The sequence below is a fragment of the Microtus oregoni genome, unplaced genomic scaffold (assembly GCF_018167655.1).
Source record: "Microtus oregoni isolate MIOR12 unplaced genomic scaffold, Mior012 000003F_ref0000135, whole genome shotgun sequence".
Lineage (NCBI taxonomy): Eukaryota > Metazoa > Chordata > Mammalia > Rodentia > Cricetidae > Microtus > Microtus oregoni.
The window spans coordinates 33,280,873-33,292,875 of NW_024543062.1; the positions used below are offsets into that span (position 1 = coordinate 33,280,873).

Here is a 12,003-nt window from a genome sequence, read left to right on the forward strand (position 1 = left end):
ATCTCTGGTACCAGGGCCTTGGGTAGCTAAAGTCACTACAGCACACTCTTGGGACTGTCCCACTATCTGATTCACTGTTCTATTTCTTTGAAGAGACACCGTGACAAAGCGAGTCTTATAACAGAAAGGATTTAACTGAGGACTCACTTACAGTTTCAGAGGTTTAGTCCATTATCATGGCAGGGAACATGGTGTGGAGCAGTGGCTGAGAGCCACATCCCGATCCACAGGTGGCAGCAGGAAGAGAGACTATGCCTGGCTTGGGCTTTTGAAACCTCCCAGCCCACCCCCAGTGACACAGTTCCTCCAACAATGTCACACCGCCTAATAGCGCCACTCCCTCTGAGCCTGTGGAGGCCCTTTGCATTCAAATCACCACGGAGGGATCCCCTGTCAGAAATATACTTGAAAGAGGCCCGGCTTAGATTGCTTGGAAAATCCTTTCCTCCCTCATCCATGGCTTCAGACATCCCTACCACAGACCAGGCTGGGGTATCCCATTCCTTTTCTCCCCTCTGATGCCTCTCTTTGAGGGTCTGAGCCCAAGGTCCCTCTCCTGGGTCTGTCTGTCCCTGAGGAGATGTCGGGACCCATTGACTGCTCTCATCTTTAGCAAAGCTGCTAGGATGCTGGTGACCACCTCTACTGCCCTGGTTATGTGTCAACTACATATCCAAACCCCTGGAATCCCCTACTCCACCCCAGTTTCTTTCTCAGTGCTGGAGACTGAACACAGCCTTGCTCTGGGCGTGCTGGGCAACCACTCTGTTATGAAGCTATGTATTACTGGCTTCGTTTCCACCGCTTGCTGTGTTGTCTAGGGTGGCCTGGAACTTGTGAACTTTCTTCCTCAGCGAGCAGGGATGACTGACCTGCGCCACCAGGCCCAACTTCCACTCTTTCCTGAGGGCACAGCTCATTGGTAGCAATGTCATGGACCATCCCTCCTCCTCTAGATGGATGGGACCATCAGGCTCTTGGCTTGCCACTTGCTATTTCGCTGTCACTCCAGCCGTGGGGTGAAGGCAAATAGCACAAACTCCCACAGTGCACCTCATTGGCCAAGTTCCATGGTAGAAACTTGGTCAGTTTCAAATTACCATCCCGAGCCAGGCATAGTAGCCCATGCCTGCTACCCTCACACTTGAGGTAGAAACAGGAGAATCAGGCATTTGAGGCCAGCTTTAACCAAGTTAACCAAGCTTTAACCAAGTTTAGTAAGTTCAAGACAAGCCCGAGCCAACGAGGCTCTGTCTGAAAGGATGAAACAATCCCTTTCAGATTGTCAGGAGGACAGATTTGGAAGATCTGAGCCTCCCTCCAGCCAAGCCCCTTCCAGAGCCACCCTGAATTCTTCCTCCCCCAATGCTCCTTCTTCATCGGCCCAGGATTGTTGTCTGCGCTGTGGCAGGATGCCTCTCTTCTTCGGTCTACAAACCCCCACCCTAGCTTAAGACCTCAGATGCCAGTCTCTCCAAAGCCATGACTAGCATAGCCTAAGGTGGGAATTCCTCCGCCATTCCCCTGGAGTCTGCAATACACCCTGCAGAGTAGAGGCATCTATTTCTCGGTCCCTCCCATTTGCTGAAGGGGCCACAGGGTGGAGGCTTTTCTTGACTGATCCTGCTACTATATTTTTAAAGTGAGAAAAAACTAAACTGTGATATGCTATGGAGGGGGCTGCAGCACAACCACTGTGGAAGACAGGCATGACAAGCCCCTCAGGGTGTTGCTGGCGGAGCTTTTAACAGTCACTGCCAAGATGGACACAGTACTGTGACTCTTCAGAGACATTCTGGGTGTCCACATGCAGAGTGACAAAGAGGGAGGCAGCCTGGGTCTGGAACAACAAATTACAAAGTCAGCTCGGGTCGAATTCCCTAAGGAAGGGGATATTCACACTACATTAAAAAGTCATAAACCTGCAACCTTCTCCGAGCAGCGGAACATAAGAAAACATCCCATTTGCCTTCAAATACTGAATTTAGAATTACAGGCCTCATTAACTCAGAATTTTGCTTATTTAAAGCAGCCTTTTTAATGAGGCCACTTCTTCAAAGCATGTGTGCTGAGTCCCACTCTTCCCCAGATCTAAACTAGGATGCTGTGGGGGGAGCCATGCTCAGGGGGAGATGTTCATGGCCCCGCGTGAGTCGTGGGGCTTCAGCCTGCACCAGGGACCATGTGGTGCCTGTTCCTGAGGGGCCGCCTCTGGGATGCCTGCTCGGATTGGCTGGGAGTGCCCTCTTGGTGACTCTGCAGTAGTCCTCCACAGTCTCTCCAGAGGACAGATCCGTCAGTTTCCTGCTGATCCAAGTGTGGCATCAGAGTCGGGGTAGGGCAGGGGGAAATGAATTCCAGGTGTGGGGCAGGAGACTGGCACTCGCCCCGTGTTACCTCCTGGCAAAAATGGGGCTCCGGGAAGCAGCTTCCTGGAGCTGACAAGAACTCCTCCAAGGTCTTCTGTCTCCCAGCATCCATTTCCTTACATGGCGCTGACCTTGGAAATGGAGATACCCAGGAGCCTTTGACTCACTTCTTTCCATAGCTGGGGGATCTACAGAGAGCTTATGAAGAGGCCAAGAAGACGGCTCACCAGCTGAAGAGGAAGTGCCACCACCTCACCTGGGAGCTGGAGGACACGCGAGTGCTGCTGGAGAACCAGCAGAGCAGGAACCATGAGCTGGAGAAGAGGCAGAAGAAGTGAGTCATGTCCCAGCAGGGTGGGCCACAGGGCAAGGGGTACACCGAGGCCTCTGGGTTCTCTTCCAAAGCCCTCCCACTCCTGTTGGGCATCCCTGAGCACAGAGTGCAGACCCCCATTCCAACTCCCATGTGGAATTCCTGTCAGGGTCTCAGGACTCCAACTAGGAACTGTTACCCAGCCTGCCTTGTTCCCAGTGACTTTGTGACCGCAGAGAAATCGAGGCTCACCCTCTCTGGCTCCAGCATCTCTTTTCATCAAAGGGGTTTGTGTGGGGAGTGATGTGATCTAGTGAGATGGGCAGGAATCAGTGCCTCTCAGGAGACCATACCAATTCATGTCTGACTGTTTTCCTTTTTAGCTGTGGGAGTTTGATCTGGGCATTCAATGTTTCTGGGTCCCAGATGCCCATCTGTAGATGGGTGTGAGGTCTCTCCCTCGTGGTGGGAAGTATGACATGCTCAGTGCTTCCAAGTAGAGTAGACTCAGCTGCCCATCCCCAGCGGGCCTTACACACAATGTGTTGGTAGCTTTGATGGTGTGCCTGGGCACTGCCCTCACTTTCCTGTGCAATTGCTGACGTGGCTAAGCAATAGGGAAGCCGGGGCTGGTACCAACACCCACACCCTCCAGCAGCTGTGGCTCTCCATCCCTGAGCTTGACTGTGTCCAGTCTGGGACTTCCTCCTGGTGAGGGTAAAGAGGTCTAGCAGGGCCTGCTGCCACAGTAGTGAGTTCCTAAGCTGTGAGTGGCGGCAATGCTGTCTCTGCTAGAATACTTAGGATGTATGTTGGTTTAGAATACTCATGATCGTATGTTGATAAATGTCCCAGATAAGCCAGTCATGGCTTTTCTGAGCAGCATCATTTCCAAGTAGCTGCAAGCAGGGTCACATTCTATAGGTGGCATGGTGGATTCTGCATTCTCTTTCTCTCTCTCTCTCTCTCTCTCTCTCTCTCTCTCTATCCATCCCCTTCAGGTCCCCCTCCATCCTCTTGGTGTTTTTGCTTGTTTGGTTTTTGGTTTTGGTTTTGGTTTTGAGACAGGGTTTATCTATGTAACCCTGGCTATCCTGGAAATTGCTCAGAAGACCAGGCTGACCTCAAACTCAAAGATCCACCTGCCTCTGCCTCCCAAATGCTGGGATTAAAGCGTGAGCTACTACCACCTGGCTCCACTCTCGTCTCTTGCTTTCATTTATCTGGAGCTTCCTGTGATGGCATCTTTATCCAAAGGTGACCTGCACAGATTCATTAACACACCCTCTCAAAGGCAGACAGGCCTCTTCTCTCTGACCCTCTGTTCTCTTCTCTTTTCCATGCCCACCCACGCACAAGGGCAAGCCTTCATCTTGCACAGGGAATATGGCCTCATGTCAACTGCTTGCTATATGACCTTGTCCAATGCCAAGCACCTGAGCCATGGGACTATTGGTATCTTAGGACATCCTAGACTGCCTCATAGGTCACTGGAGAATGCCCCTGACAGGCTGTAGCTATAAGCTGAATGGTAAACACACTGGTACCTCCCAGCTTTCTCCTAGTCTCCAGCTTCTTGGTCCTCCTCCTGAAGATGTCATCTCTCTGACAGTGAGGCACTGGTGTGGGGCACTCGGCTTATGGATTCCCTTGCCCCAAGGACTTGCATGGTGAGTCCTGGAAAGGGCCTCATCCCTCATCCTTGCTTCTCTCTTTCTCTGAACTCACCTGCCTGTGGGACCTCTGCTCCACTATTAGCATAGGGTTAGAAGCAGCTTTTGATGTTTAATTGCTGATCACACACAGGGGGCTTCCAGGTAGAGGTATGGGGAGTCCATGGGGTGGCTGAAATCTCGGTTCAATGAACATTTTGGCTGAGCACCTCTAGTGATAGAATGTTCGAGAAATCAGAGGCGTTTCTGTGTGTCTCTCCAGGGTCGTCTCAATTGCAGGCCCAGCTGCCTCCATCATCCACAGCTCCACACCATTAGAGTTCTCCATCCCCATCTTGGCTTCTGCCTCCAAGTGGTCCAGAATGGTTCTATCTGGTGCTGGAGTCTTGTTGTCATAGATACCCCATGCGTGGGTCACAAAGCTTCATTCCATGAGCTGATGGAGCTCTTGGAGTGAGCCTCATGTCAGCCTACACCACCTATAGAGATTGGGGCCAAAACAAACCCATGGTGTGTGTGTGTGTGCGTGTGTGTGTATGTGCACGTGAGCACACACGTTCCAGAAGTTTGGGTCTATACGAGCCTTTCTTTGGCCTCAGGTGTCGTGCTAAGAATTCCTCTGGAACATTGGTCACTCTCTTCCCCCTGTGTCTTACCTCGCCTGCCCCAGGGCATGGACAGGTAGATTGGCTATGAGGCTAGGGAAGCTTGGCTCAAGCTCACTTCTGCCACTGTGGGATTTGGGGCTTAACCCTCACGCCTCTTTGAATGCCTGTTTCTTCTTTCATACATGTACCCCCCTCTGCTGTTCTGTATCCTCCTTTGGATCCCTATTGATGTCACGTGCGGTGTTTTAGTGATGGCAGAAACCTCAGCCCAAGGTTCAGGATATTGGAACTGCCTGATCATCACCATCCTCTAGATTCAGGGGCAGCAGACAGCACCTCTGAAATGATGTCACCAACAGCCAATCAGAAAGCTTCTGGGCTGTTTCAGAAGCTTTCTAAAGAGAGCTCTGATTGGCTTTCTTGGGAGCCTGGGGCAATGAAGGACATCTGGTGTGACATCTTACACAGGGAGTCCTTGTCACTAATGTCCATGATCCAGGATTGTTGGGACATTGGGGCTTCCCGTGTGTGGCTCAGCCACCCTCCCTGTGGCCTAGCAAGGCTCTCTAGAGGGAAGCTCACCACTGATGAGGTGGAAAGCCAGAACAAATGAGAAGGCTAGTCCCACGGTGGTCACCTTTGTGGAAGGACAGGAGGTCCTTCCTTCTTCTGATGACCTGTAGGTCACCTCCTGTCCCCTAGGGAACAGGTGGCTTGTGAGGGCCTGGCATGCCATCTGCAGATGGTGCTAGCCCCTGTGTCACGAAATGGAAAATAGAGCCATGGGCATCTACACATTGGTCAGGGACACTTTCATGCATAGCTGGCCAGGAGGGGGAAGGAGTGTCCAACAGGATGAATTAGCTTCTCTCTCTCTCTTTCTTTCTCTCTCCTTCCTATCTCTATTTCTCTCTCTCCCTCTCTATCTTTCCTCTCTGTCTGTTTCTCTCCCCTCATTTGTCTCTCTCCTCTCTCTCATCTTCCCTAATATCCAAATTCTTTAGTATAAACCAGTATTCTTTAATTTACTTCTTATTTAAATATACTTTGAATTTTTTGTCTCCGTTTTTATCAGGTTTTCAATATTTGGTTAGAAATCCTTTAGAAACCTGAAACTTCCTCCATGTTGTTGGAACAACCTGGAGGTCCTCCCACCCAACAACCTCACACAGGGAAAACCCACTCATTCCCCTTCTCATCTCATGTTTCTCAGTACACTCACAATTCTATCCACACCTGACCCTGCCTCAGTTTCCCCTACCGCAGTTCCCTGATGTATCCATTCTGCCTTGGTCAGGTTTGACTTGCAGCTGGCCCAGGCATTGGGGGAGTCCATGTTTGAGAAGACTCTCAGGGAGAAAGTGAGCCAGGAGAACAGCGGAGTTCGCTGGGAGCTGGGCCAGCTACAGCAGCAGCTGGAGGTGAGCAGTGGGGACTGACGCAACCCTAACCCTAACCTTAACCCTAACCCTTCTGGACCCTCTAGAATCCCCAGCATGCACTGTTGCGGAAGAACCCTGAGTGGGTGCCATGGTCCACCAGGCACCACTGTTTTCAGCATGCCCTCATGATGCCCACACACTGTGCTCCAGTCCCAGGTGCTACCTGGGAGGTCCTAGGGGATCAGCAGAAAATAAATCTGGCTCAGTCACGACCTCATCCAGGAGTCACGGCCTGCCCCAGACAGTCTCTGATACAGAGGGAGTTTGTGATATCAGCTGCTCCTTCTCCTTCCTTGGCTCCTTATAACCACCGCCCCCCCCCCCCCCGAGGATGAGTTGTGCACGCTTAGGCTAGCTGTTGTCCTCTTCATGAGGAAGCCTGCAGACTTTGCCCTGGATCTGCTTCCTTATTGGAGGGTCATTTCTGGGCCCTCTGTCTCCTTAATGCCTCAGCCTGGCCCCAGTTGAGGGTTAGCATGGTGCCAGGCTTCCTTTTCCAACAGGACAAATAGAATATTTCCCTGACAAGCCCTGAGATCCAGCTCCAGAAAAGCCCCCCCCCCTCCTCCTCCATTCACCAGTGTTCCCCTGAGCCTTCTCAAAGAGTAACCATACTGGTGTCTCCAGAAATGTTGTGAGGGGCCAAGAATGGAGAAAGGCCAAGAGATGACTAGCCAGATGCTAGTCATCTCAACCCTGGAAAACCTGAGGCAGGAGGATCCTGAGGATGAAGTCAGCCTGTGCTGCAAGGGGAAGCACAGGTTTTGAGCGTGGCATACAACTGCGCTTGTTAGCAGAGGGTGGAGACCTTCCGGGAGAGGTCATGTGGCCATGCATCTCCATCCATCCCTCTGCCCCTTTTCTTGTAGCAAAAGGAGAAGGAAGCCTCAAAGCTGAAGCAGGAGGTGGAAAGGCTGCAGGATCAGAAGTGGGAGCTGCTGAACTGTGCCTCTACGGGGGAGCAAGGCGTGGCCAGCCTGAAAGAGAGGGTCTGGGAGCTGGAGTCCAGCGCCCTTGAGCAAGAGAAGGTCCACAGCCAGCAGGAAAATACCATTAAGCAGCTGGAGCAGGTAAAGAGACCCTCCCTGTCTGGGGGATGCTCTGCCCTGGGCCGGGTTCTTCCACAGAGCCGCCTCACTGCTGTTTCTCAGCATCCCCTCGAGAACCTCAGAGAAGCCAGCCCCCTTGTAGGAGTCCTGTCTCATGGCTGTCCCTTGATGTTGCCTGTTCTTGGTAATGTCCACACCAAGCCAGACGGCACACTTTGCAGTGCCCTCCCCAATTAAGATACAAGTTCCCCAACAGAAGAGATTTTCTGATTGACTGGTTGGTCCCACTTTCTTCTCATTGCCTCTGTCTATAGTCAAGGATGACACCAAGTGTAACTGTTGATGCTCACACATGACTTGTGACCAAGTATCCCGCACTATTGATCACTGTCTGTGTATGAGACTCAGTCCTGCGCTCTGCCTGACCTCTTGTAATTCTTTACAAGAATTCATGGGACATGGGAAGATCATGCCCTCCATGGATGTGGAAGCTGAGGCCTAAAGTCAGGGGGTGGGGTGGGATTTGAACTGGAGTCCTCAGACCACAGTGGCTCAAACGTCTACTTCGGGCACAGACATAGAAAGATGAGCATTCTGGGCATTGTGAGGGAGCAGGTGACTCCAGTGTCCTAGGAAGGCATCTGGTGTCTAGGTACATGCTGAGCCATGGGGCTTAAAGCAGTTAGGAGACACATGCATAGCAACAGAAAAAGTCTAAATACAGCAATGCGAACCAGAAAAGCACAAGTTAAAGTAGATGCTAAGAGCCAGTGTGGTGGCCAACACCTGTCCCTAAATTCTTGGGGTCTGAGACAGAAGGAATACCACGAGTTCCATACCGGCCTGGGCTACACAGAGAGTCTGAGGTCAGTGTGGGATACAATAACAGCCCCTGCTCCCACCCACCTCAAAATAGTCCACCATCCAGAAATAGACAAGGAGGAGAGAGGGGGACAATGGCACAAAAAACTCACGTCCGTATACAATAGTGGCAGTGTTAGCATTCCTGGTTTTTCGAGATACAGGGTGTGTGGGGCCTTGTGTTTTTCTGTTCGTGGTGTAAAAGACACCCAGCTTTTCAAGGAGAGGGAAGTTCCAGTGCTTAGCTCTAAATTTCTGTTGGAGGGTTCCCTGCTACTGTGGGGACACGTGCCAGGTGACATGAATGTCTAGATGGATGGGCTCTATGCATTCCATTGAGGTCAGGGTGCCAGCACTGGCATCTCGCTCAGTCTCGCTCCATTTCACAGGCTGAAGCCTCATGGGTGGGAGACGCAAACATGAGCAGTGCAGAATCGGGGTCTGGAGGGTCTCCCATGCTCACGAGGGCCCAGCAAGCTTTCCTTGCTGGTCTTGGAGGAGCCAATCTGGCACCTGGTGCTCTCTGCCTCCCCAAAGCTCAGAGTCCTGCTGGGATCAAAAGCACCTTGAGCGTGTTGTTCTAGTCTTGGGAAGGTCTGGGGGAGACAGACTCACTGGAGGAATGGAGAGCTGAAGGCACAGTCAGAATCTGCTGAACAAGAGCTCCAGGCAAGGCAGACAGCTCCCGCAAAGGCCCAGAGGTCACAGAGTCATGTGATACCTAAAGAGTGGCAACTCAGACGGACTCCTGAGTCTGCTCATTGTCTGCAGGATCCCAGGCCAGTGCTGGGTTTTCTAGATGGTTCCCTTCTTTGATGGGAGAGTGTCAAGGCTGGCAGAGCACTTTGCAACAGCCCCGGGTGATGTTTGCACAAACAAGCCATGGGGCATTTGTGAAAATCCCATTATCATTTCTTGAAGATTACTCCCAGAACCAGTGAGAGTTACAAGCAAAATAAAGGAACTGTGACCTTAAGTGTGGAGACAGCACACCTCCAGCTCCCCAGCCTGAACTTAAACTAGTGGGGAAGAGAGGCTGAGAGGATGCTGCAGTCACATGAGGGAGAGAGAGAGGGAGAGAGAGAGGGAGAGAGAGAGGGAGAGAGAGGGAGAGAGAGAGAGAGAGAGAGAGAGAGAGAGAGAGAGCCTTGCACGTGTCCTCCCAGAGGCCGGGCAGATATTTATTGATCTCTATAAGGCACTTTTTCCTGGGAGTTTTATGTTAACTCATATAAGCTTGACATAAATGGTATTGTAGATGTCAGGAGTGCCCACAAGGCTGGAAAAAATGAACAAGAAATATTATATTTCCTCACACCACCCTTCATGTGGGATCATCCTCCCATAACCCCTGCCATTGTGCGAGGTTGCGGGAAGGAGCTAATTTAATCGGGCTGTGCCAGGAGCTCTGACACACATTGTCTGTTAGCGTCTTCAGGTTCCCCACATTTTAGGAGCCCAGGTTTGTTCTGTTTCCTACCCTTGTCTCCACATTAGAGACAACAGTTGCAAAATTCTAAAACAGAAGATCTTTAGGTTCCTTGGAGAACATCAAAAAGGATTCTCAAGCTGTGCCTAAACCCAGTTGGGAGAATGTGGTGGATGAATAACACCATGGGAATGGGCAGAGACCATGCTGGGGTGTTTGCCTGCTTCTTTTGCCATTTCGGGGCAGGAGGGAGGTAACTTCACTCTGAGGCACACATTAGAAAGGAAAGGCAAGGATGTTGTGGAGGTCTGGGGATACAGATGTCAAAGGGTGGTGTGGGGGGCTGGGGACACGGGGGTGAACCTTTCATGCTCCATCCTTGCTTGCATGGAGGCTTGGAGACAGGGGTGTCAAGGGTGGCGTGGCGGGCTGGGGACACATGTGTGGACCTTCGTGCCCCATCCTTGCTACCCCAGCTTCGCCAGCGGTTTGAGTTGGAGATCGAGAGGATGAAGCAGATGCATCAGAAGGACAGAGAGGACCAGGAAGAAGAGCTGGAGGATGTGCGTCAGTCCTGCCAGAAGCGGGTGTGTGAGCTGTGGGCACAGTGCATCCCAAGGTCCCACCGGGGAGGATGCTGGAACCTAAAATCTGTAGGCATGCTCAATCTATAACCAACTGAGACCTTTGTTCCCTCAGGGATTTCAAAGGTCTGGGGTTCAAAGTCATTAGGTGCAATCATAGAAGCTTCTAGAACTTCAACACAACACAACCTCTGCCACATGACAGGCTGTGGGTGCAGGAAGCAGCACTGGGCTTCTCTAGTGGCCCTGCCCTGTGTCCCTACATTTGACCCACACTTTTTGCTCATGTTTCTCAGTGTTCTGCACCCGAGGACCGGGTCACTGCTGTCCCCGTCAGTCCATTATCTCCTTGACCATCGCCAGTGCACACACACGACCATGGAGACAGCCTTCCCTGAAGGCGTCTGCACCGCCTCCACCCACTCTGCACTCGTCAGACCTTGTCACTTGACACTTTAATACAGTCTGCCGCCAGTGTCCTCACCTACACTCTGTCCCTGTTGCTGAACATTTGGCCAATTTCATTTCTGCCGTGATGGCCCATAGGCTCTCGTTTGGATGAGGAATTGGTGAATCCCTTCCTTCAACAGTGGAGCTTTAGCACCCTTTCCCTCCTCCTCCCATCCTTCCACACTTGGGGCCACAGGGAAACATTCTTCACACTTTCCCGGGATGTGTTTGACCCAGATATTTTATGACGGGGTATCTTTCTGAGCAACTTTTCACTCTTATCTTTTAGAAGCAGACAAGAGCACGACAATATATTTCTTTTGGGCCTTTTACACTTACACTATTTATTTAGTGTATGTGTGCACGTGTGGTTGTGTGCACACATGTATAGACATGCATGCCATGGCATATGTGTGGAAGTTGTAGGACACCATGTGAGAGTCAGTTCCCTCTCTATGCGAGTTCAGTCCTGGAGATTGAACTCAGACGGCTGAGCATCTCCTGCTGAGCCATCTTGAGGACACAGACTATTTCTAACTCAGCTTTTCATGGACAAATTATTGAAGGCAGGTGGAAGCCTTGTTCTCCTCATGACAGACACTGAGAGCAGCTTCCTTTTGACTGGCAACCCTCTTCAGTGTCCCTCTCCACAGCAGGGAACAGTTAGACCTGAGGGGATGCTGTGGCAGAAGGGACATGAACTCCTTTCAGGAGTGCTAGGGCTACAGATGGCTCCAGGCACAAGTGGAAGACAGAGGGGATGGGATCCCATCTGTGAAAGAGACTTGTGGAGAGTCAGCAGTTCCTGCTGGGCACTCCAGTACAGGACGCCCTGTTTGTTGGGTCCTAGCTGAGGATTCTGAGTGAGCCACAAATTAAATGAAGTGCTGTTTGCAGATTTCCTAGTTGGGGCTTCCGTGAGGGTAGTCACTACTTACTGACCCAGGACCCAGTGCTGGTACAAGAGGTCCCGGTGATGCTGTCTTGTAGATGGCAGCCTCTTATTGTATTCTTAATGGAGAGAAGGAGAGGGAGAAAGAGTGATTTCAGTTCTCTGGTGTCTTTCTTTTTAAGAGCGCTAACCCTGTTGGGGCCCCACCCCCATAGCCTCCTCTGACCTTAACCCTCCCAACAGCCCATTCCGAATCCCATCCCACTGGAGGTTAGAGGGAACTCACACAGCCCATAACACCAAGTACCCTCCTGCGTGCCTAGGTTGGTGTCT

General features: G+C 51.5%; 1 protein-coding gene across 2 annotated transcripts in view; it reads left to right on the top strand.

Annotated features, from left to right (window-relative positions):
* Window positions 1-12,003, top strand: part of Myo18b (myosin XVIIIB) — a 213,481-nt gene that overhangs the window by 96,668 nt on the left and 104,810 nt on the right. For both annotated transcript variants that reach the window (XM_041649253.1, XM_041649254.1), the window contains exons 29-32: window positions 2,549-2,703; window positions 6,261-6,384; window positions 7,275-7,475; window positions 10,221-10,331. In XM_041649253.1, the coding sequence (XP_041505187.1) occupies window positions 2,549-2,703; window positions 6,261-6,384; window positions 7,275-7,475; window positions 10,221-10,331 (591 nt within the window). The remainder of the gene's footprint in view (window positions 1-2,548; window positions 2,704-6,260; window positions 6,385-7,274; window positions 7,476-10,220; window positions 10,332-12,003) is intronic.